Here is a 26,089-nt window from a genome sequence, read left to right as displayed (position 1 = left end):
AATTTTCATTCCTCATTCCTCTGAGTCTAGCCCAGTTTTTAGTATGTTATGTTCTATGTACAGATTAAACAGGGAGATAAAATTCACCCAATCTGTCACTTTTGCCTATAGGAAACCATTCTATCTCTCTCTACTCTGTCCTGACAATGGCTTCCTACCCACAATACCGGTTACACATCAGGACAATCAAATGCTAAGGCACACCCGTTTCTTTCAGAGCAACCCACATACTCCTAAGTGCAGGGTCCCAAATCAGCAGTTTGAATGAGTTTACACTAAAGTTTCAGGGTCACTGCATCACTCACACGATGGCCATCAATGACACTTTCCATGCAGCCCACAGCATACGCACTCCCTGCCATGATAGGCACCACTGGTGCCAGGGGAGAGGCAGATTCTCCCACTCTGGTGTTTCCCTGTGTGTAGAGGATGACATCCATTAAGGATCAGAGAGTAAAATCTTTAGGACCAGCCCTGACTTCTATTCACTGTGCCTGGAATGCCCGTGTTGCCCTAACCAATCACTAAACTCTTACTACTATTTAAAAACCTACCTCAGGCACCTCTTGGTAAAGCCTTCTTTAAAGAACCTCCCCACGCTCCTGCCCTGGGGGATGTGATTAGTCCCTCCTCTCTGGCGCCTCTGTACCCATAGGTATTTGCTGCTGCACAGACCACCCTCATTTGCAATGATCTGCCTCCCTTTCTAGACATGAGTTCCTCAAGATCAGAAACATCATCTTATTGATCTTGGTGACTCCAAAATGCCTGGTTCACAGCAGGTACTCAATAAATTCTGAAGGGCGGGAAGGTAGGGGACAGTCTTCATGAACATATTACATCAGAGCATATAAAGACTGAACACAGTCAAAGGTCCAAAGCCAAACACAGCAAGTGGCAGAACAGAGAGGCAGTGAAGAGCTCAGGCTTTGGGAGTGTAACAGACAGACTTGGGCTTGACCCCTGACTCTGACACTGCCTAACTATGGAGGTCAGAGTCAGCCTCCATAAGGCACCAGTAACAGTCAAGGCCTCCTTGCTGAGCTGTTCCAGGGGTTGGACATGATAACACATAGAAAGAGCCAAGCTTGGCATCTGGCACACAGTAAGCACTCAACAGATGCAGAATTAGCTGCTACTATTATTATTATGTTGCGGTCGTTATGATTGGGGCCCTAATCAACATTATTACTAAATTATACATGGAATATTCCAGAACTTAGGAAGGAGAGTTCACGCTGGATCCATTCATGAAAAGAGGACTTCATGGGATGAGTTATGGAACCATCCAGAGAAGCCAGAGCAGGAAGTGGAAAGTCTGGTCCTAGCTGGGTAATCTTGAGCAAGTTAGTTAATCTCTGTTCACCTCAGTTTTATCAACCATAAAAAGGGAGCAGCAATTGAACCATAATGTTTTAGTACCTACCTATTATGGTGTTATTAGGAGGAATAAACAAGTAAAAAGACAGATACATAAAATGGCAGTTTCTACATGATACTATTATTGTTTCCATCATATCCTTCATTAACTAATCTATGAAAAAAATTCTAGTAACTACGAGGAGGCCCTTACAGACAAAACCAGGGGAAAGAGCAGGGTAGTAAGTCCTGCAAAGAAGATTCTAGAAGTTCCCACATGTGGTGCATGGCCTACAAACCTGATTCTATGTGAAGGGCTTCATATGACCCTCATACTCATAGTAACCTGGGGACATGAAAATTGTAACCACCATTGCACAGGCCGGTCAGAAACTGAGGGACATTTAGGAGCTCGTCCGCAGCCAAATGGCCAGGAGGCACAGTGTGAGAGTTCCACCTGTTCCATGACCCAACACCTGCTGTTCTTAGCCTTTTTCAGTGGAGCTATTCTGCTGGGTATATAGTGATGTTGTACTGGGGTTTTATCCTATATAATAAAAGGCTAATATGCAAGTAGACCGGATGGCAGAATAACCAGAACAACCGATTGCTATGATATGTGCTGACCACAAGGGGGCATGTGTGGAACGTGGAGGGCGTTGGCCAAGGCAGGATGGTGGAGCAGGTGAGCGGGGGCACCAAACCAAGGCAGGGCGCCAGTCACTATCATTGGGCGAGCCTCTGGTAATTACTGAAAACTCTTTGCTCCTACGCGCCACGGTCCCACCTGGCGCTTGCACCCACTGCCAGCTCTGCTCGCACCCGCTGCTGGCGCCAGAGCTGCCGCTCGCACCCACTGCCAGTGCCCAGTGCTGGTCCCAATCACTAGGTGCCATCAGCGGGTGCGAGCGGCGGCTGCTAGCCCTGATCACCCCTGAGGGCTTCTCCACCTCTCCCTGCTGCTGAGGGGCGATCAGGGCAGCAGCTGCCGCTCACACCCGCTGCTGGCGCCAGCCCCAATCGCTCCACGCTGTCAATGGGTGTGAGTGGGGCCAGCGCCATCAGCGCATGGGAGCAGCGGTGGCGGTGGGAGGGGCTGGGCGGGGGCATGGAGGATGGGCCGAGACCCTCCCCTGTGCCTACAGCAGCCTCACGGCCCACAGTTCCTGTCAAGGTACACGAATTCGTGCACTGGGCCCCTCGTTGTATAATAATTGAAGTTGAATATCTTTTCACATATTCAAGGCTATTTGAGTATCTTTTGCAAAGTACCTGTGCAAGTCTTCCTCTTGTCCATTTTTAAAGTTACGTAGAGTACCTTTTTCTTATTTATTTGATGGAATTCTTTATATATTCTGAGCATAAATCCTATATTGGATATATACACATGACAAATATTTTCTCTAAATGTAGCTTGCCTCTTCACTCTCTTTACAGTTGTCTTTTGATGAGCAAATATTCTTAATTTTAATGTGAAAGGCATTCCCTTGGATAATGTTTTTTGTGTCAAGCTTAAGAAATCCTTACCTACCCCAAAGGTCATGAAGAAATGCTGTGTTCTTCCCCAAAAAAACTACTTTTCCCTTTCACATTTCGACTTACATTATATCTGAAACTGATCTTCGTGTATGGCATGAGACATTGGCCAAAATTCACTATCCATTTGGATATCTAGTTGACTCATCATCATTTACCAAAAAGGTCCTCATTTCTCCAATGCACTGCAATGTCACCTTTGTCATTAATCAGGTGACTGCAGATGTGGGACTCTTTCTGGATGCTGTAGTTCCACTGATCTATTTGTTTACGTTTGTGCCAATACCATGCTGTCCAATTACTGCAGCTTTATAACAAATCTTGTTATGTGATAACGTAAGTCCTTCAAACTTCTTTTCTTCTGTATTTTTCATTATGGCATTGGCTATTCTTGGCCCTTTGTATTTCCACATAAATTTAAAAATCCATCTTCTCAATTTCCACAGAAATACTTGCTAACTTTTTCTTTAAGACTGACCTAAATCTATAAATAGAGAGAGAACTGACATCTTTACCATAGTGTAACATTATGACATTTACATTTCTCTCAATGTTTGGATAGGGGTCTTACACATCTTTTGTTAGATTTATTCCTAGGCAGTTGATGTTTTTAATGCTATTGTAAACAGTAGCCTTTGAAACATTCATTTTTTAAATGTTGGTAAATAGAAACTCCCACTAAAGCCCTAACTGGTTTGGCTCAGTGGATGGAGCGTCGGCCCACAGACTGAAGGGTCGAGGGTTAGATGTTGGATTCTGATCAAGGGAATGTACCTTGGCTGCAGGCTCGATCCCTGGCCCGTCAGGGTGCACGCTAGAGGCAATCAATTGATGTGTCTCTCTCACATCAATGTTTTTCTCTCTCTGTCTCTCTCCCTCCCTTCCACTCTCTCTAAAAATCAATGGAAAAATATCCTCGGGTGAGGATTAACAAAGCAAAACAAAAATACCCACTAGATTCAAGCTCTTGAGCTCTATGATGTTATACCTGCACCTTGCTCTTCTTTTCTCTCCACGATGCCCTAGCACAGTGGTCGGCAAACTCATTAGTCAACAGAGCCAAATATCAACAGTACAACGATTGAAATTTCTTTTGAGAGCCAAAGTTTTTCAACTTAAACTATATAGGTAGGTACGTTGTTATTAACTTAATTAGGGTACTCCTAAGGCTTAGGAAGAGTCACACTCAAGAGGCCAAAGAGCCGCATGTGGCTCGCGAGCTGCAGTTTGCCGACCACGGCCCTAGCACACACTGTTTTAGATACTGTTGTAGAAGAGACCTCACTATATGTCTGCTTAAATGTACTAGAAAAGAAAAGAAAGCTGAATGGGTTAAGATTTAATATTTTAACGCTGTATCTAATCCCAGAGCTTTGGAAGATCAACTAATTCAACCTCCTCAGAGATATTAACAGTTTAATAACGTCTGAGTGTTAGAAATAGAACACTCCTTTTAGAAAAGTTAGAAACTTCAACAACAAAAGAGAAATGGCAATTGTCAAGCATGCTGCTGCCCAGAGATGACCACTGCTGAAGCTGCAATGTATTTCTTTGGGTCTTTTCCTTTGCTTATGGATATTTACATAGTTGAGTTCATGGTGCATGTCCATTTCCATGCCCATCTTTTTTCCCACCTCTGGCTAAAATAAAAGCATTTTTGCCACTGGCAAGTGTGGCAGACACCCATAATGGCTACACAGTAAGCCACTGAAAGCACGAGCACAGCAGTTGCTCTTCTGTTGGGCACTAGGATTCCTAAGTGTTTACATGATCAAACCGTTAGGGAGGCCAACTTTGTGTGCAAAGCTGTGTCCCTCAGAGAAGTGTCCAAGGACAGAATGATAACCTTGGAGATTTAACTATATAGCAAATTAAGATTTTTCTCTTACAATGATAACAACTGTTATGTAACATTTTCTCTCAAACTCTGTGTGTGAATATTTTTATCATCATGATAAAAACTGTTACAGCCTCCTAGTGCCAGGCCCTGTTCTGAGTGCCTCAGATGTATTCACTCGTTCAACCCTCAAAACAACCCTGTGGGTTGGCACTCTGGAGAGCTGAGGCTCCGGGAGGCTAGAACCTGCCCAGAGTCCCCACAGAGAACCCAGGCAGTCTGGCTCCAAGCCGTATGCTTATAAGCATTATAGTACAGAAAATACAAACAATGGAGTAAACAACACTTTTATTAGCCAAGTATTTACATGAAGTTATGAATGCCCAGCATTATTATAAAATCAAATAGATAAACAACAAACGAAAAAAGCAAGAAAATGCGTATTAGCGCTCAAGGCAAGTCCTTATAACTGACCTTACTCTGTTTCTTTGGAAAAGAGCCAGCATTACCATATCTCCAACAGAAGATCTGCAGAATGTAGAATCCCAATCTCAGACTTTTGCACATTAACAGACTCTACCTTGTGAGATGAGTTTAAGAGTCCAAAATGCCTGGAGACAAGAAAACTGCAGCCTATTGCCAACATGCAACCAACACACTAGAGGTTCATCACTGAGAACTAGAGACTGCAAACAAATCCCACTTCCACAGGCCCTTCTTTCTCAGGAGAGTCACTTATTTCACAAGTTAAGCCATTACAGTTAATAATGACTATGTTCACTTCAGAGATAGACATACTAGGTTCAAGTTTCATACAAGTCTTATGATATGCATCATAATATGCCTTTTAGGATGGTCCTATTGAAAGATCCTGAAACTTATCTGTAAGCTAAGTCTAAGAAAGGGTGAGTGGAGCTAGGGGGACTAGAAATTCATTCCCCCAAAGCACCCCCCAATTCACTCCCCAAAACACACACACACACCCAAAATTACCAATGTTGGAGCGGGAGAGAGGGGGGCACACAGAGCCTGCGTCTGTTTGGCCTGCTCAGCACCAAGGCAGAGACTCCCCAGACATTCTCCAGAGCATCCCACCCTGTGCTTTGAAAACTTCCATTTGGACAGCATCCAGTCTTCTGACTGGCAGGACAAGGAGAAGGTCCATACAGCGTGAAATCAGACTAGGGGATTAGAGAAAGGTTATCACAGGCGGTGCTTCTCCTGATGAATTTCCCCAAAAGATGTTAAACTGGGCCAGCCAGTGAGACTGCATCTGGGATGCCAGAGAGTCAGCAATCATGGCAGGTGTGTAGGAAGGGCTTTCAGCCCTAGAACAAGTCGCAACTCCAGCAAAGATGCTGTGACCAAAGTAGCAAGAGCAAGCTGTTGTTAAGAAAAGCCTGGCCAGAACTTGCCTCTTTTGTTCATCCTGTGACAAATACCTGTTGATCACTTAGTACGTGTCAGGCCCTGTCCTAGCATCTGACATTGCCCAGGTGAACAAGCCACACAGGTCCCTGTCCTCATGAAGCTTATGTTCAAATTGGGAGACAGACAAACAAATAAATAACCAAGAAAGAACATTTATGATGGCAAACGGACATGCCTGAGGAACCCTGGCCAGCTTCCTGGGGATCTAATCCCAAGGCTGGGATAAAGCTGGAAGAGCTCAGAGCACCTGACAGCTGGTCTAATTCTTTGGCGATGAGAAGACTGTCTACGATAACGTGTTAACTGAGTGGGACAGCAAGAACATGAACAAGTAAAGCTGGAGAACATGGTAAAACTTCTTGGCTGAAGCCACAAGGGCAATTTTTATGGAAGAACTAGACGCCCAGTGCACAATATTCGTACACTCGTTGGGGGGGGGGGGTGTCCCTCAGACCGGCCTGCGACATCCATAGCACCACTGCTGCGCTCGCCAGCTGCTCAGGGCTTCTGGCTGAGCAGTGCTCCCCCTGTGGGAGCACACTGACCACCAGGGGGCAGCTCCTGCATTGAGCGTCTGCCCCCTGGTGGTCAGTGCGCGTCATAGCTACAGGTCGTTCCGCTGTTTGGTCGATTTGCATATTACCCTTTTATTTTATAGGATTATTATATAGGATTAGCATTTGGGTGAGCAAGAAGAAGAGGGGAGCTCAAGTGGTGGAAACAAAGGCAGAGAGGTGGGTATCTGAGGTATGTGTAACAGTGAATGAGAAAGGACCGCCGTCAGTGTGAAATGGCAAAAGAAATATCCTTGGATTACATTCAGCAGGCTGCTATCCTAACTTACCAGAAGACATCAACAGTCTCGAGTAGAAGCCCACCTCCTCCAGTTTAGCCCTCCCCCAGTCCATTCTCCAAACTTCGGAGGGACCACAGCAGCCCTTTGGTTACAAACTTTCAATGACTCCCTACTGTTGTTCTCAGCCTAATGTCCAAATTTCTTAACATGATTTACAAGGCCCAGCAGGACCTGGCTTCTATGACTTCTCCAGCCTCACTGCTCTGCTTTAGGGTCCTCCACCTCCCTCCACCCCTTATACATACACATCCCCTTACTGAAGGACCCCAGACTCTCTCCTCCCGGCCTCTTAAATGCTGTTTCCTCTCCCTGAGCATCCTCCCTTTAACTCTGCCCTGCCCCACCCCCCACCTGGTAACAACCACTCATCCTTTAAGGCAGCGGTTCTCAACCTGTGGGTCGCGACTCCTTTGGGGGTCGAACGACCCTTTCACAGGGGTCGCCTAAGACCATCAGAAAACACACATATAATTACATATTGTTTTTGTGATTAATCACTATGCTTTAATTATGTTCAATTTGTAACAATGAAATTGGGGGTCACCACAACATGAGGAACTGTATTAAAGGGTCACGGCATTAGGAAGGTTGAGAACCACTGCTTTAAGGTCTCCATTTAAATGGGTATCTGCCCACCAAGGATGCTCCTGACTCCCTGGCCTGGGTTATAGGGCCCTCCTCTGTGCTCTCAAACTAGATGGGCAGGAACAGAGTCTAGAGTGCTATGAAGGCCTGAAAGAACTTAAACTTGACATAGCAGGTACCTTGGACTCACCATGTGTGATATGGTAAGTAGCATACTCTAAGAAAATAAATCTAGCAATATTGTGCCTCTAGTTCTAAAAGTATCAGTGCTATCTTAGACAAAAATGGAATATACCAAGAGTAGATGAGTGTCTACCTGCTGGGTATCCATTCGCTGTCTGTTTCGGGTAATACCCCTGATTTTCCCTCTCTCTCAGTCTCCATCCAGTAGCTTATGTGGAGCTGATGACATCCCAGCTCCAAATTAGCGCATTCCACACCCTCTGCCACAGTCACTAGGTCAGGGATGGGCATGAGACCCCAGTTGGTCTAACACTATTCAATTCTGGACTTCTGCTGGCAATACTAAGAAAAGAAGTTCTTTTTCCCTGGGACTGCTAAGCTAACGCAATGTAAGCCCAGAGCCTGCTGAGGATGACACCAAAACAGTAGAAAGCAGAGACAAGAACTGTAAAGAGGCAGATATGGATAGCTCCATCTCAACACCTGGACTCAGCCATGGCTTAGCCAGGTATGACTACTCAGTGACAGGAGCCAATCAGTTCCATTTGGGGCTCAAGGCAATTCCATACAGATTTCTGTCATCTGCAACCAAGAATCTTGAGCCACACAAATAGGTGATCAGAATTAAGACAACCACACAACACAAAGACCAAAAAGTTCCATCAGTTGTAGACTCATAGTTCCCAGTACGGGTGATGCTTCAGTAGCAATCACACGACTCCATCAGGAAAGGTTCTTCTTAGTGGTGGGCATCTGTCTGTCAGTGTCACAGTCTCGCCACTAGTCTGGGCAATAACCACCCGGGATGTGCAGCAAATAAACTCTTACTATTTCAATCTGCCTCATAAATCATGAACTTGATTGAGTAGACAAAAACCACAGGTACACACTTTTCCAAGAGTAAAATCCCTTTCCACTTTGAAAGCTGGGAATGTTATGAAGAATACTGTCGTTCAAAAAGGGTTTCCAGCCCTCTGGACTGTCCTGTCAATTTTTCTGTAAATTTCAAAATGTTCTTTAAAAGTCCATTAAAAAGGGAGGATTAGGAGGGTTCCAAGATGCTTTGTCTGCCCCCTCCCCCAAATTACCAATTCTAAATTATTTTAAGTATCTTAATCTCTCCTTTCCATCCACATTGTATCCTCTGTCAGGGTAAGAGTGTATTAGGAACTGTCACTTGTCACTGGGAGGGTGACCAATTTATACCAGTTGCCCAGGACTTTCCCTGTTTCAGCACTGGAAGTTCCATGTCCTGAGAAACCCTTCAGTCCCAGGCACACCCGGATGGTTGGGCTCCCTGTGTCAGATGAAACCCAAGCCTCATTCTACCTCCAGACTTGTTTCCCACAACTACCAGCCCCACACTGATGCTCCACAAACTCCAGGGTCCCCCTCCCACATCCTGCTCCCCCATACAGTGACTCCTACTCGTCCTTGAAGACTGCACTCTGGTGTTGCCTCCTCCAGAAAGCTCGCAAGGTTTCCACTGAACCCTGGGCCTACAGTGATCCTAGTGCTTGTCACCTTGTACAGTCACTGGCTCTATGGTGGTCTCTTTTTCCCTCAGGTTATAAGCTGTTCCCTATCCCAAACCCACGATGTTTACTATCAGAGCCAAATGAAGATCATCACCGGCACTGGGGTGGGTACTAGCTGTTTATGGCACTCTTATCCAAGTCACTTTAGGATCTTCTAAGCCCCACACCAATAAGCAAATCACCAGGTTACTCAGGCAGGCTGTAATATGGATTAAGCTGATCTGCCTGAACCAGGGCAGGCAGCTCAGGTTTCCAAAAAGCACCCAAAGGCCATGCAACCTAAACAATGTACCTGGGCAGTTCCCAGGATACTTCAAAGGAACCTGAGAACCTTTACCGTTCCCTGGCTGGTGGGAGAGTGAAGATGACCCACTGGCAGTGAGACCCAACCAAGCTGAAAGGCTTCCCAACCTGACTTATTAGGAAGTTTTATTCAAAAAGACAGTGTCATGAGTACAAGCACTAAAGTCATATCCTGGCTTTGACACTTTTCAGCTGTCACTTTTCATCTTGGGCAAGTGACTTAACCTCTTTGAACCTTAGTTTCCATTTCTATAAAATGGACTAAAGGAAATAACACACAGGAAGGCCTTAGCAAGTACCTGACACAGAAAACGCATTTAATAAATATTACAGCAATTTAGAAGGCCTAGAGTCAGGCAGTTAGGTGACAGCCTGCAGGTAACTGGGTGCTGGCAGGAGGCCCAACCATTCTGCCCTTCTCAGCCACATCCACCCACTCTCTCTACATTCCTAAAATCCTTGAGCCTCTCCCTTTCCCTGCAGCTGCCCTCCCACTTAAGATTCCTGCTTTCCTACCCCTCTTCTTGTCCTGGGCCTCTCTCCCTGCCATGTTTTCTCTTACCACCGTTCCTCACCACATAGTGAGCCCTCATGCTCCCCCCACCCCCACCCCCCTGAGACCCACAAACATTTATTAAATGCATGCTCCATGCTAGAAAGGACACAGCTGAGGATCACTGCACCCTGACCCCTGGCCAAATGAGAAGCCCCCATCTAATGTCCCTCCCCAGCAATCCTTTCCATGGACCCGTCTTCTTCCTACTGTTTCCCCCTCCTCCCTCCATCCCTCTTCCTTCCCATCAGTAATCTTGGAAGGTTCCTCTGTAAACCAGCCTACGTCTTTCCACCTAAGTTTGCCTACTCCAACTCCCTCCCCCCAATATTTTCCTCCCTGAAGTTATTCCCTCCACAAAGATCTCTATTTTCCATTATCACCCCCCCCAAAAAAAATCCTAGACTCTTGTCTGCATGCTCTGCACCTCCCTCCAGTTCATCCTTTTTTTTTTTTTTTCCATTCATTAAGCATCCACTGAGCTCCTACTGTGTGTCAGGCACAGCACTAGATTCTGGGATATAATTGTGAGCAAAACAAGCAGTCTCCGTCCACCTAGAAGTGCCAGTTTCGTAGCAGACAAAAAGGTAGTAAAAACAAGCAGGATAACTGCAGCTAGTGGAGATGCATTGAATGAAATCAAGATAAAGATGGACAGGAATTGGGGTGGGGGAAGCCCTTGAGGTAGTGTGGTCTGGCAAGGGCTGGTCTGGCTAATGAACACAGCTACCACTGCTGGCCACCTACTGTGTGACACACTCGGGGTCAGTCTCTTTCCATGCATGACATTACTAAATCCTTGCACAGTGTTCACAATACTCATTCGCAGATGGGGAACCAGAGGCTCAAAGAGGTGAAGTAATTTGTCCAAGGTCACACTGCCATTAAGTGGTGAAATCAGGATTTGAAAGCAGGTCTGTCTGCTGCACTGCTGCTTCCCAGGATCCCGTTTGCAACTTGTCCACCCCCAGAGCTCCACGTCTGCTAGTCCCTCTTTAGGCTCCCCCTAGAAAATACTCTGCTTGTAATTACCGCCCTTGAATGAGCACCTGTATGTGCTCCCAGCTTTAAGTGCATTCTCTTACCCAATCCTCAAGACAATCTTGGGAAGCAGGTGCTGTCACAATATCCGTTTTTACAACTAAGGAAACGAAGGCCTAGCTCCACATACTTAGACTGCAACTCAGATCTGTCCGACTCCGGGATCCAGACCTCTGACCTCTGTCCAGCCTAAGAAGTACCACCCCGGGAAGCTGGGTGCGCAAGATCTGCTCCGGCAAGAACGACGTCGGTGTCCGTACACGGAAATCTCATCCCCTTACTTTAAAAAGACGGGGACACTGAGGCTCTGAGAAGCGAAGCGACTTGCCCAAGGTCACACAGCAAGGAGAGACGGGGTCAGGGTTCGAACCAAGGCGCCCCAACTCCAGAGCTCTCGCTCTTAACCACCATATAGCCTTTCCTGAGCACCTCTCTCCACCTCCACTCAGCTCTGACACCTCCCAGCGACCGATGCCCGGAGCTATGCGCTCCCACCCCAGTTTCCAGCCCCCGGGCCTCCCCCCTCCGCCCCCAATATACTCACTTGAGGTGGTCCAAGGAGTGGATGTTGCGGGAAGACTTGCCATGGCCCCCGCCCACCCAGCTCCGCGAGCGGCCAAACATGTCGGCTGCCCCGGCCCGTCGCTCGCCTCACGGTCTCATGCCCCAGCGGCCCAGCGGCTGGGAGCCCGCGGCGGCAGCACAAACCGCGGAGGTGGTGAAGAGACCGCCAACCACCTTCCTCCCCGGCCCACAACCCGGCACTGACATTCAGCCGGAACCGGCCGTTCGACCGTCGCGCTTTACGGCCGCCATCACGAAGAATGCTGGGAAATGCAGTTCACCCGCGAGGCCCCAACAGACAGGACTCTGCGAACCAACTACAAGGCCCGGCATGCATCACGCAACTGCGGGCCTGCGGCCTGCGAGAAGAGGCGGAGCGAGAGGAGGAGCATGCGCCGTACCGTCCCAGTGGGCGGGAATGGGAAACCTGTGCGCAGAACCATAGAAGGAAGTTGGGGAAGTAGGGTTATTGTAAGTAATGGCAGTATTAACAATTATTAGCTTTATGATAAGAAAAAGAGTAGCTATTGCATATACCATGTGCCTAGGCGCTTACATATAATTATTCTAACAACCCCATGAGGTGGGTTCTATTATTATTCCCATTTACTGTCAAGGAAATTGAATCACAGTGAGGTTGACTTGCCCAAGGTCATGCAGCTAGTAAGTGACAGAATTAGGATTCAAACCCAGGTACCCTTATTTTTATATCTCCCAGTAAAAAACAAACAAAACTAAAGTGCATCAGATCAGTAATGGCCTTGTTTGTCCTCAGCCTTTTTTCTTTTTCTACTTCAATTTATATTTAGAAAGACAAGCAACAATGTACCAAAACTGAACATCCTGTACTTTGAGAGGATTTCTCTGGTCTTCACCCAAAACCCATCCCATTTCCCAAACTAACATTATTTTAAAATGGAAACACCAACTTCCTATATGAGCCAAGATGTCTCTATAAAAAGTGAGAAGCTCCAAGGAGGTAAAATGACCCTGTTCACCATTCATTCACTTATTCTATACCTCATACTCATCCAACGCCTATTGTGTACAATCTACTTTGCTCAGGACAGAATTGGACCAGGAGCTAAAGTTCTCCCCAATGCCCAGCACAAAGCTCGGTGCTAATAGGTGTTCAGCAAATATTGACAGAGTGAATGAATACATGAAAGTTTGTTTCACCTTCTGCAGTTGGAGAAATGGAGACCAGTGGAGGATTAATGGTTTTGCTGTGTAATTCATCTAAAGGAGAATTACATCTAAAGAAACAGTCATGGGGGAAAAAAGAAAAATAAAAAAAAGGCAGGTTCTGGCCTCTAGACACAGGCAGGCGGATCAGCTTCCGGGGCCACACCATTTCTCTGTGCCTTGGTTTCCTCATCTGTAAAAAAGTCTAACTTACTACACTGCCCTGTCTGGCTCCACATAAGCAACGCATGTAAAGCACCCAGCTCCGTGGCCTGAGATTTAGTAGCTTATGGAACTGCTTTGGAAGGCCCTGTGGCAAGATCAGCCTCCTGAAGGATGTGCAAGGGTTCCCCATGAGAAGGGGATTCGCTTTTCTGTGTACTTCTTGGGTTGCTTCTTATTTCTTTGTTGGCAGTAGGGTTGCTTCTTATTTCTTTGTAAGCCACGTTTAAAAACAATAATGCAACCCTACTGGCTAAAGGTTCGACCTGCCTGGGGATCTCTTTACTCAGGTGTCCCTGAACACTACAATGCAGAACTCTCCGCAGTAGGCAGACCTTCCTGCAGCCAGAATTTGGAAACCAAGGGGACATTGGTTGATTATCCCCAACATAAAAAAACAAAAAACTGGCCCTTTGAGAAAGTCTAAGATGTTCACTATTAAAGTCCACCACCCCTCCCCTACCCCACCTCCTTTTTCATCTGGTAAACTGAGTCCCCAAAAGGTGTGGCGCCATATTCAAGTCCAGCAGGGTGCAGAGAGAGCTCGCGGTTTCCTTCAGCTTTTGTCGCCTCTAAGTTTGAATTGTGTCGGGTTTCTTTACAGTCCCCCTACTCCGAGAAGGACTCAAAGAAGCGAATTGGATTTGGGATCAGGGCGGAGTCCAGAGCCAGGAAAGCAACTCAGAGGCCAGCGCCCCCAGGCACAGGGCTGAGAAGTACCCGCCCCCAGACAGCTCGGGCCAATGAGCGCGGACAGGGGCGGCCGGCCAATGAGCGCGGACAGGGCGGCCGGCCAATGAGCGCGGGGCCTCTCTGGAGGCGGAGCTCGGAACGCGACCTGCAGGGCGACGCGGCGGCTGCAGCCATGGGCGCTGAGCCCGAGGAGGCACAAATGGGGCTCGAGGAACTGCCGGGCCGACCTGGAGAGACTGCCTCCGGGACTGGCCCTCGACGCTGAGCCGCGGTGGGCTCCCCGCCGGCCCTGCGAGGGTCCGTGATTGCGAGCGGGGCGCATCGGAGCAGCCGGATAGCCGCCGGGCACTTCGGGGTGGCCCGCCTGGCCGCCGAGCGGATCGAGAGGGCTGTGTGGGCACATCTGGGGGTACGGGGACCCCTCCACGCACGATTCGGAGGCCGGGCGCGTCTCCAGGTTTCGCCGCCGGAAACCAGCGCCGCCTCGGTCGAGCCGCAGGGCGTCCCTGGATGGCTGAGCTGCCCCCTCGCCGGCCGCCCGGGCGCCACAGCGGCTGAGCTCGCTGGCACCTCCGGGCCGCCGCCGCCCTCGTCGTCCCCTGCATGCCCAGTGCCCGGGTCGCGGCCCACCTGGACGTGCTGGGCCCCCTGGGCCCCTACGTGCCCCCGCCGCTGCTGCCCTCTATGTTCTACGTGGGCCTCTTCTTCGTCAATGTGCTGATCCTATACTACGCCTTCCTCATGGAGTACATCGTCCTCAACGTGGGCCTCGTCTTCCTGCCCGAGGACATGGACCAGGCGCTCGTGGACCTCGGCGTGCTCTCCGACCCGGGCTTGGGCCTCTACGATGCCGACTCGGAGCTCGACGTGTTCGATGGTTACTTGGAGTAGGCCTCGCTCCCCCGCGACCCCCCCACCCCACAGCCCGCCACCTTCCACCCGGACCGGCCGCCCAGAACATGCCGCCGCTGCTGGTTGAGGGCACCGTTTGGCCGGGGATGGGACCTCCAGGACGAGGTCCTCTCCGGCCCCCGAGGCCTGTAAGTGCCCTCTGTGCGGGGTGAGGACGGATTGGGGCAACGGGGAGGAAGAGGGAGGCCCCCGAAGCCGGACACACACCCCTCCCCCAGGCTCCCGATTCATTCCCCCATCCACCTCCCCCAGGTCTGTTTGGGTGTCAGGAATGGCTGGACTGCTTAGGCCCTGAGTTGGGGGTTGGAAGGCTTCCCCTAAGGAAGGTGACAGTGTTGAAGAGGGGGAGGGAGGCAGGGCCTAGTAGTGTTTGGGTGAGCCGTGCTGCCAACTGCCACAGCTTGTGGGAAGAACCTTTGCACCCAAATCCATGGGGGGCAGAACTGTCAGCTCCTCCCCCAATCCTCAGTCTAGCTTGAAGATGACCTTGGTTGTGGGGGGGGGGGGGGGGTTCTCACTAGTCCTGGAAGGATAAAGACTTGGAGTGTCACAAAAGGTAGGAAGCCAGGCACAGGTCACTTTTGTCTTGTGGCCTCTTGGAGACTGAGAGCAAGGGCCTCTGGCTGGGGTTTTAAGAGGAGAAACCTCCTTTAGCTAAGAACCGTGTACTTTTGGCCTTGGGTTTGCTGCTGACTTGGAGTCAGGTTTCAGGGTGAAACTGCAAGGGCTGCCAGTTTCACAGGCTGGCTTCATGGAGGGGGTTGGGGGAGGAGCCGGGACTCTGCCTGTGTGCTTAGCAAGGCCTCCAGGGGCTCGTGGGCATGCAGAAGAAACTATGGGATCATTGCACTAAGGTGTTCAAGTCCTGCCTCTGGGCTGCAACCAGGTAGCTGTGTCCAGCCCCACATGTTTGCTGGTGGGAGAGAAATGAAAATCCAGAAAGTCTTGACCAAAGTAACACATCAAGGAAGAGAGGTAGATAAATGAAAAGAAACAAACAAAACAACACACACACACAAAAGGAAGATGGGAGAGACTGTTGGGTGGGTGAGGGGTCACAGGGCATGTAGGGACTCCTTGGCTGGAACCCCTCAGCTGGCCAATGCGGGAGGGTCACTAGGCACTGAGTCTGACTTGCAAAAGAAAGGGGATACTGAGGCATTGGGCAAGGGCTTCTTTGGGGAAACAGACACTAATGCCACTCACCCCAAGCAGGCTGAATTAACACCTGTCCTCTGTGGCCTTCCTAAGCCAAGATGACCATACTCAGGTGATTTAGGGTGGGGCAGAATCTACTGCCGGTAATAGTGGGGGCAGGAGCTCCCCGAGGGTTAACAGTGAGATTTTTTTGAAGAAAGCTTTGAGCTACTCTCTATAACTACCCATTCTGCCTGCCTTCCATTCATCCATCCATCCATCAGTTCTTTTATTGAACAAATGTGTACTGAGTATCTATCTACTATGCCTGGTGGATGAACACGGTAAATAAGACAGACTTAGCCCCAGCCCTCTTGGCACTTGGTGAGAAGGACAAGCAGGTTCCCAAACAAGATAATCAGATTTTTTTGAGAGCTATGAAGGCAGGTGAGGACATGGGCATCCGTATTGTGTTCACTGCTGTTTCCTCAGTACTTAGAATAGCACCTAGCATCTAGTAGGTGCTCAATAAATGTCTGTCGAGTAAGTGACACAGAATAGAGATGGGCTGCTTCAGAGGGAAGTGTCATAGGAGGCCCTTCTGAGGAGATGACACATTTGAGCTGAGCTCTAAATTGATAGGAGCCAGACTCATGAAGACCTGGAGAAGAGCCATCCGGGCAGAGGGCACTGCCATTACCAAGGCTGTCGGGTGGAGAGACTTGGTTCTTCCAACAACTAAAAGGAGGCTGTTGTGGCAGGAGAGCAGCCCCAGGAGAGGTCACCGGGGTGGGCGGTAGCCAGACTGTGTGGGACTTGGAGGCCACAGCCATGAGCAGTGGGAAGCCACCTGCAGGGATGACACAATTCCACCTCACATTCTGCAAAGATGGCTTAGGCCAGTGGTCGGCAAACTCATTAGTCAACAGAGCCAAATATCAACAGTACAACGATTGAAATTTCTTTTGAGAGCCAAATTTTTTAAACTTAAACTATATAGGTAGGTACGTTGTTATTAACTTAAGTAGGGTACTCCTAAGGCTCACTCAAGGGGCCAAAGAGCCGCATGTGGCTCGCAAGCCGCAGTTTGCCGACCACGGGCTTAGGCTCTTGTGGGCAAAATGGGTTATAGGGGCAAGTGTGGAAATAGGATAGCCAGTTAGGAGCTGTTAAGTTACTCGGGCCAAGGTGACCGAGGCTAGGGTGAGGCAAGGTTAGTAAAGATGGAGAAACACAAGTAGACCAAGAACGCCTTTTGAAGGTAGAACTATGGAATCCATTAACCTGTACTGCGTATTGATCATCTATACTGGTTCCACGCCCTTTGTGTGTTCACTGACTCAGTCATTCAGCAAATGTTAACCCTGCCTCCTGTTCTGCGAGGCTCCAGGATCCCAAGATGAATCCCCGCCTCCAAGCCAAGTGCTTGACTTTCAGACAGTGTAATTTGGAGGAGACTGTCTTATTTTATCTCCTCAGCACATCAACAGAAACACTTCCCCTTGCAGATGAAAACATTGGCATACTCTGAACCAAAAACCGAAGCCCAGATGCTTTGACATACTTTTTAGCAAACACTGAGGAGAAACACAGGAAGTGTGTCTCGGGGACACCCTTGCAAAGCTTTCAAAGTGACAGAGCTGGACCCTGGGAAATAGGGAGGCCTGGGGCGGTGGGATATACTAGTGCCTGGAGAAATGGTGGAAGTCACGCACATTATTCCTTCTTCTCCACTCCCAAACCAAGGTAGTCTTGGCCCCAAGGTCTGGAGAAGCCCAGACTTGGGTGGGTGAGGGGTGGCTAGAAGCAGGAGAAGCCTTTGGGGAAGATTAAAGATGATCTGATGGCACCCCATCTCCAGGCTCCTTTCCATAAGCAGAGGAACAGCAGTGGTCAGATCTTACTCTTCTCACTCATTCTCACGTGGACACAGTCTCATGAAACACTGACTAAGGGCGAGGGGCATGCCAAGCAGTGGGGGAGAGGGTGGATCTCCAGATGAAAAGATTCACTCACTTTTGCTCCCTCTTTTTCTTTTTTCTCTTTATGTGTGTACCTGCATAATTCGGGTCCTCAAACATTTGTGGAGAACTTATTAAGGAGGCTGTATTAGGGTTAAACACCCCAGATTCAGATGCCCTGGGTTCAAATCCCAACCCTAATTGTGACTTTGGGCATGCTATATATCTCCCTGTATGTCACATTCCTCTTCTCTGAAGCAGAGATAATGAAAATTGACTTCCTTGTGAAGATTAAATGAGATCTATGTAAAGCTCTTCAACCTTCCTGTGATATATTAAAATTAAACACTATTATTAACAGATATAATGGAAAGTGTGTATACGCAGGCCCTTGAATATATAAACCTGCACATATACCCACTGGTAGTTTAGATTCCCTGATGAGCTACGGAGGACTGGCTGGCTGAGCGATGGGCAGGTCCAGGCCTAGGCTACTGGGATAGACTTCTCACTCTGCCTTCTAGGTCTGGGACCCTCAGGAGTCCTTGCCCATTGTACTGTGCCCTCCAAAGGCCACCAGATCTGGAGCCCCGGAGAGCCACAGCTCTGTGGTTTCCCTGGAGTGTTAATCATTGCCCAGGAGCAGGGGGAGTAGGGAGTCAGGAGCTCTCCCTTCCCAGGAGAAAGGGCCACTGGCCTGGGAGCTGAGGAGAGTCCTAGCAGTTCTGGTGTGAAGGCAGCTCAGCTGGATTGATTTCTCCTGATTCTTGATGAAAGCCCACAGTGCTGCCAGCCCTCTCTTGGCACACAGGGAGGGCTGAGGGAGAGGAGCCTCACTGCGCTGGGAATGGAGAGACTGGAGAATGCAGCTGCCAGTCACGTGCCTGGTGGAACTCAGATTTGGAGCTAAGGGTAACCAGACCCAGTGGTCAACTTATTACAGGCTTCAGTGTCCCGACTGGGTGCTGTAACTACTCTTTCCTGATCTACCTGCCCTGCTCCCTCATGCCAATCTGTGGCCTGTGCTATCAGCAGAAGACACAGGAAGCTGGCATACCACTGCTCTGCTCAGAAACCCAAACCTTTTTGTGGGCATGGGCGCGATAGAGTCAGGTCCCGGGAGATCCCCCAGCCAGGGGTCTGGTCTGACAGGAAACCAGGTGGGAAGTTATGATTGTTACCCAGACAAGAGACAGGTGATGATGATGAGGGGAGGCACATGCTGGTGATGTGAACCTTGATCACTTGGCTAAGGGGGTGTCTGCCAGTTCTTTCCACCGTAAAGTTACTATTTCTCCCTTTATAGTTTGTGATTAAGTCTACTAGTTTTAGTGCTTCGTTTAAAAAAATATATTTTCATGTGAATTTTTTAAAAAGAACGTTTATATCACTGAAAAGAGAAAACCAGCATCAGTTGGCATGGATAAAGAACAGGAAGTGCCAAAGTCATTAACTTCCGGCCAAATACGAAGGCCAGCCAAAGGTGCAGGGCCTCTGGCCTGCTCTTAGTTAAAAAGGCAGATTAGCAACAGTCAGGTGATAAGATACTCCAGCTCCAGAGTGGAACTTTCTCCTCAAAGTAATCAAGGGTCGATCTAGAACCAAAAAGAATCGCTTGCCCACCTCATGTGACTCGGTGTTACTTAAGGCCATCTCCATGTGCCCCCCTAAAATTGTGGCTTAGAGACTTTGCAGTCAGATTGGGGTTTAAATCCCAGCTCCACCAACACCTTGGACAGGTGACTTCACCTCCTCAGGCCTCAGTTTCCTTCTCTGAACTGGGGATGATGGCATCTGCTGCAGGGCTTTGCACAGATGAGATGGGGAAGGAAGGACTCATAGTCGGTTCTTAATAAATGATGCTGTCAGTGTTGATGGTGTGGCACACGCAGAGAGGGCTTGGCTGGGGAAGTCTTCCCCTTTCCTTGGCTCTCTTACTCTTGGGGGCCAGTTACCAAGGAGGGTATGTCTGTGTGGGCAACCTTTGAAGCAGCCTAAGGCTGATAAATACCCTTGAAGCCCTCATCCCTTGCCCCAGTCCTGGGGGTGGCTGGGAGCTGATTCCAGCCCCTTACCTCCAGAAGGGACAGGAATCCTGGGATTCCTTCCTGGCAGGGGACTTGGTGGTGGGGTGGTTAAAAATAACCGCCCCTCCCACATCCATAGCTTCCCGGATCATCACCCGTGAAGCAGGCAGGGCAGGGCTCGTTAACTTCGTTATGCAGGAAGGACACAGGCTTAGGAAGGTTCAGTGACTCACCCCAGGTGCCAAGCTATCAGGTGGCTACGGTGGGCCTCCCAGCCACACTTCTGGTGCTTCCCCAGTGAGGTCGCCTGTCAGGCGTCCCTGGAGGCAGCAAGTACACGGAAGCAGAGTGCCATCCGCCTCTCAGCGCTCTGCCACCTCTGTGGCACCTACTACTTGTCCCTTTGGACCAGAGAAACCAGGCCCAGGCTCGTCTTTGCAGGCCAGGGGTATCTAGCTAGACGTCATAGTTTCATTTCCATGATGTTTACTTTTAGCATTGCCTCATGTTTATGACAAATGATACCCATTTTTATTGATGATAATGGCATAAAGGTTCCTTTTAAAATTTTGTAGTTAAGAAAAGAGGTTTGTGGCGCTAGCTGCTTTGGCTCAGTGGATGGAGCATCAGCCCGGGTTCGACTCCTGTCAAGGGCACGTACCTTGGTTACAGGTTCCCCAGCCCTGGTCAGGGTGTTGGCAGGAGGCAATCAATCAAGGTGTCACACATCGATGCTTCTCTCTGTCTTTCCTTCTCCCTCCCACTCTTTCTAAAAATCCAGTGTCCTCAGGTGAGGATTAACGATAAAAGAAAAAGAGGTGTGTTGGTTGAAAATACTAAATAAGAGCAGTCCAGATGGTTGTTGGGTGTGGCGGGACTCATGAAGGTGTTGGGCAGACGCTGCCCTACAGAAGGCCTCACGGAATCCTGGACACGGGCCAAATGGGAACACGTTGTGGACAAAGAATCTTCACAACCCCACACTGATGAGCATCAATAGCTGACATATGAACCAGAACCCACATTTGAGAAGCTCACTTCCATCGGAGACATGAGCCCGGCAGCTTCTCCTTTCCCGTCCCCTCCTGGCCACACACTTGTCAACTAGACAAGGCGGAGGCCCTCCTGCCGCACAGCCTGTCCCAGAGACCACAGTGGAGACACTGGGCAAATCGTACTTGGATGACCTCTTTGGTGACGTCATCACTTTGGTTGTTTGTTTGATACGTGGACAAAGAGCCACGAGTAATGGGTTTCCAACAGGCAAGGTCCTTGGAGGAGGAGAGCTGCTTTCAGAAGGCCCCAGCGTTGAGGAGGCCCCTGCCTGGTGTTCCTAGCTGGGAACAGGTGGGACAAGGGGGAGAGGAACCAGCACGTGCCCTGCGTCCTGTGTGCTGGGTAGGCCAGGCATTCCACCCACGGGATTTCATGTAAGCCTCTCAACAAGCATCCCAAAGAGGTAGGCAGTGTTGTCTTCCTTTCAGATGAGGAAAGAGGCCCAGAGAAATTAGGTGATTTGCCTGAGGTCACACAGCTGAGGAGGGAGAGCCCGAATGACCCGGTAGGGCAGAACTACAAAAAAAAAAAAAAAAAATCCCCTTTCAGTATGTCCAGAGCACCGTTCCACCAGCACCCTTAAGATACATAGGCCATTTTCTCACTTAAGCCCTATCCACAAGCTGGGATATTGGTGCTTAAAATGGATTAAGTGCCCAACTGTCATTCTAATGACAAGGGAGTCAGCCACTCACTCCCTCTGTCCACCTCCGGGGAGTGGCCTGGAATGAGGTTACAGTTTCAGAAAGAAAGAAAAACAGCCAATGGCTAATGAATTGTCTCATGTTCTAATGATGTTAGGCATTGCTTATCCGCGGTTCTCAACCTGTGGGTCGCGACCCCTTTGGCGGTCGAACGACCCTTTCACAGGGGTCGCCTAAGACCATCCTGCATATCAGATATTTACATTACGATTCATAACAGTAGCAACATTACAGTTATGAAGTAGCAACGAAAATAATTTTATGGTTGGGTCACAACATGAGGAACTGTATTAAAATGGCCAGAAGGTTGAGAACCACTGGCTTAGATTCTCAGCTGCAGCCCGGGATGGTTTTCAGCTGCGGCTTTTTTTTTTTTTTTAATCCTAAACAGGATATTTTTTCCATTGCTTTTCAGAGAGAAAGGAAGGGAAGGAGGGAGAGAGAGAGACACACATTGATTAGTTGCTTCTGCATGCACCCTGATGGGGGAGGGAGGGCAGGGAGCAAACCTGAAACTCAGGTACATTTCTTTGACCGGGAATCAAACCCACGACCCTTCAGTGTGTGGGCCGACACTGACCACTGAGCAACACTAGCTAGGGCTTTTGATGCCTTGGAGGAAAGTGATGGACCAAAGATGCTGAGAGGAATTAAGACTTGGGGGTCATACCAAGGAGGTTCAAATCCTGGCTTGGCTGTGTGGCCTTGCACAATTTACTTAACCTCTCTGACCCCATCTGAAATTCAGGAAGGATGGTCCTCCTTGGCCCGACCTCCTAGGGTTGTTTTGAGGAATAAGTTAAGACATGAGTTAAAGCAGATAAGACAAGGTGAGTGTAAAGCGCTTGATCAAGGTCAGCTGTTATTCTGGGTTTTGCTGTGAGACCAGACTTGCAAGTCAGAGGAGCAGGGGATTGGTGGCCCAGATGAGAGGTCCCAGGACATCTTCCAGCCATGGATACAGAGGCCTGGGACGATGTCTCTGTGCTTGACTTGCTGTGTGACTTAGGGCAGGTCGCCACCCTCTCTGGGCCCCTTCATTCTCTGTGGAGTGGAACTAACTTGGACCAGTATCTTCCCAAACCTCGCAAGACCCCTTCAGCACTTTTCGTTCTGTTGCCTGAACTATTATTTATGTAGTTGTTTTCTTTAAACTGGCTCTCTAAATTTTTAAAGTGAAATTAATGTTCTGGGAAAAGAGGAACTTTATGTTACTATCAGAAATGGAAAATTGGCATCACTTGCCATAAATAGAAAGTGACCCTATAGATAAACACCATGGAAACAGAAGCGCTGGTGAATTCCTGCCGAGCCAGCTCCTACGAGGCCCTGTATTAGCACAGGAGAGAGGTGCTCCATCCTGCCTGACAGGCTCTGGGACTTGACGCTGTTTGTTGTGGCCACAGGACTGGGAAAGGAGTGGGTCTGTTCCATGGGGTGGTTCTGTGTTCTCCAACACCCCATCCCCCCAAGTCTGAAATGGGCTCGGCATGAGCCCCTGCCTTGGAAGTGGCTGCAGTGAGCCCAGTGAGGGTGAATCTGAAGGAAGAATCCTGCTCCAGGTGATGGACACCAGGTTCTCAGGAGCACCCCCATAGGAACCCCAGGGGTTACTTGGAGGAGGGAGGTCAACAGGAGGTGGACTCCGGGCAGGCTGGGGAGGGGGGGCCTGTGAACACCTCTCTAAGGGCCAAGAGCTCCGATGCTGACGCTCTGGCTGTGGCCCCAGTTCCCCTTCTCACCTGTCAGGTCTAGTGGGGAGGTGGGCTGGGGCCCAAGGACTCAAAGACTTACCAGTGTCATTAGTGGAAGCCGGGGAAGGTCTGAGCCGTGGAAGGATGTGTCCCCAGCCAGCCTCTATGAATCTGGCAGAGAACACAAGAAACTTGAACAAGTTGGCCTCCGCTACCCTCTCCAGCCTTGTCTCCCCACTGGCCTGCCTTCTACCCCTCCCTCACCCCATGCCAAACTATAAGAGGTTCCAAGGCCTGACCTCTATCTGGCATGCCTTTTGTGCACAGCCTTTCCCAGACTCTGAGCTCCGTGCATCCCCTGTGCCTCCTCCTGTTGTTGGGTATATTACCTTGGGCTGAAATTGTTCACTATATTGTGTCAAAGGCAGGAGCTGCACTCCTCATGGGGTCCCGGCACCCAGCTCAGGACCTGGCACACGGGTGGTACAAGGTTTGGTAGTCTTTAAGATCTGTGGGACAAAGCCCTGGATAGGTGGCATCCTTACACCCTCTCTTAGTGTCTCTCCCTGTAAAATGGAATCGTAATAGTATATAACTCTGGGGTTGTTAGGAGGGTGGAATGAAATCACCTGCGTAAGGCTCCATCTCAGGTGTGCTCTCCTGTGAGCAGACCCGGGATGAAGATTCAAGTGCAAGTTGTTTGTTTGGGAGGTGATCCTAGCACTTGCTGGCAGCCTCCACCTGCAGGAGATGCGTGGTTCTCAGTGGAAGCAGTTCTGCCCCCTTGGGTGGTCTTAGGAAATGGAGCAAGGGGGCATTTTTGTTGTTACTGTACCTGGGGGTGCTGCTGGCAGTTAGTGGTCAGGGGCCAGAGATGCTACTAACGTCCCGCAATGCCCAGAACAGCCCTCCAACATCGGAGAATCATCTGCCCCAAATGTCAATAGCGCCCAGATGAACAAGACGTGTTGGGTGTTTAACAGCAGTTTCATATGATGCCGGATGACGTTTGCAGAAGGAATTGTCTGAACTGGCAAAGATGAGACTCAGAACTGGGGCGGAGGATGGGCATGGGAGTATGAGACACTGCAGACACACTGGCACCAGCTGGACAGGGAGAAGGGCAAAGGGGAGTGGGGATCTTCGAGGGGCCTGACGGGGGGTGGTGCTGTGTCCTGGGAGAAAGAGCTAAGTGGGGCTGCTAAGTACCTTGGCTGTGGCCACAGCCTTCCTGTAGGCTGTGAAGCATTTATGGGCAAGGTGGGAGGTGCTGCCAAGCCCTGCCCACTACCCAGAGCTTGCTCAGCTGCCCTAGAGCTCATGTCAGCTGGCAGACCCTTGGGTGACCACTGCATGGGCTGCCCTCTCCCAGGTACCAGGATTCCCTCCCTCCTTCCCAATAACGGACAGTCTTCCTCTCCCACATAAAATTGCACTGTTTCTTCAGCCCAGGGTCCTTAGAAATCAGGCAAATTCATTAAAAGAAGTTTTAAATAAGTTATCGGAAAACACTCCCAGCCTGAGTCTGGGGCTTCTGGTGGTTCTTTGAGAGCAAGGAAGAGAAGGAAGACTTCCCTGGCCCGCCAGAAGCCTCCTGAGGCCTGGTGGAGGGTCCAGTGCCCCATCCAGGACAGGTGGCAGTTGGTGCTTCCATGTTGGTAACACCCTTTTTCTCTCTCTTGTTAGGCCTGCTCCCTTCAAAAGTTCTGTGCCAACAGAGAGGCTCCCGTCCAGGCCCAGGACGGGGGGATGGAGAGGTTGAGACTGGGTGCCGAGGCCGGGAAGGCATTTGTCCCCCTCCCCAAAGGGAGAAGGCGGGCCTGTCCGAAGACCTCTCCCGCCTGCAGCATTGCACAGATGGCCTTGCCTTGGCTTCTGGCCTTCCGCACCGCGATGGATGTTTACAGGAACCCAGCCAGAGTATGCCTCCCTGCTCTTCCTCCCCGACTGCACCTGCTCCCCACACTTAACTTTCAAGAGGACACTTCACACCGCGGACACACACACAGAAACGACAGGCAACTCTGGCTGCTGCCCGTGGAGCCCTCAGCCCGCCTGGGTTTGGCCCAGGCTGAGCTTAGAGGCAGCGACTGTTTCAGGGAATGACTCCGAAGGAGAAGAGGCGGGGAAGGTGTCCGGGCTGAGGGCAAGGCTTGGACTTACTCATTTCAAGTTGCTTCTTCATCAAGTTGCCAAGACTGATCCACCGCGCCTGGGGAGGCCATGTTGCTCCTCTGGCCAGAATTATTTTTAGAAAATGTGAGTGGTTTGAATACTGGACTTTGATAAACCTGTAAAAGCAATACTTAGGAGGCTGACTTCTTTCAATTAAAAAAATGTATGCAACTTCAATCCCTGTGGACCTGCCTTTTTTTTTTTTTCTTTGAGATTGGGGAAGGGAATTCATAAGCAGAAAACCTCATATTTGACAAAGGGCAAAAGAGTCAGGGCTTCCCAAGTAGGATACCCAGCCAGGCGTGGAGTCTGCCCAAACTGGGCTGGCGTGGGAGGCCCAGCCCAGTCCCCTCCCTGCTTCCACAAGCCTGGCATACCAGGGCTGACCTTTGGGGTGTGGTGGCACAGGCCTGGTGGCCACGCTGGAAATCGGACCCAAATCCCCAAGAATCAGAGGTGTGGTATTTGCTGGGCACACAGTAGAATCCAGTGAAGATAAGGGAGGGAGGGAGAAACGAATGAGTGAAATGGGGCCCA

General features: G+C 49.7%; 2 protein-coding genes across 5 annotated transcripts in view; one reads left to right on the top strand and one right to left on the bottom strand.

The window, feature by feature from the left end:
• CLEC16A (C-type lectin domain containing 16A) overlaps positions 1-12,028 on the bottom strand; it is a 221,380-nt gene extending 209,352 nt beyond the window's left edge. For 2 of the 4 annotated variants that reach the window (XM_059693164.1, XM_059693165.1), the window contains exon 1: positions 11,767-12,026. In XM_059693164.1, coding sequence (XP_059549147.1) covers positions 11,767-11,846 — 80 coding nt within the window. In that variant the 5' untranslated portion in view covers positions 11,847-12,026. Of the gene's footprint in view, positions 1-11,766 lie in introns of all 4 variants that reach the window. The other 2 variants (XM_059693162.1, XM_059693163.1) reach the window with 2 other exon arrangements.
• Positions 12,029-14,008: 1,980 nt separating this feature from the next.
• DEXI (Dexi homolog) lies at positions 14,009-25,729 on the top strand. Its single transcript, XM_059693167.1, has 2 exons — positions 14,009-14,926; positions 25,064-25,729. The coding sequence occupies exon 1, from the start codon at positions 14,490-14,492 to the stop codon at positions 14,775-14,777; it is 288 nt and encodes a 95-aa protein (XP_059549150.1). The 5' UTR covers positions 14,009-14,489; the 3' UTR covers positions 14,778-14,926; positions 25,064-25,729.
• Positions 25,730-26,089: the final 360 nt, after the last annotated feature.

The sequence above is a fragment of the Myotis daubentonii genome, chromosome 4 (genome assembly GCF_963259705.1).
Source record: "Myotis daubentonii chromosome 4, mMyoDau2.1, whole genome shotgun sequence".
Lineage (NCBI taxonomy): Eukaryota > Metazoa > Chordata > Mammalia > Chiroptera > Vespertilionidae > Myotis > Myotis daubentonii.
Note: the sequence above shows the minus strand (reverse complement) of the source record. Positions and strands in the feature narration are given on the sequence as shown.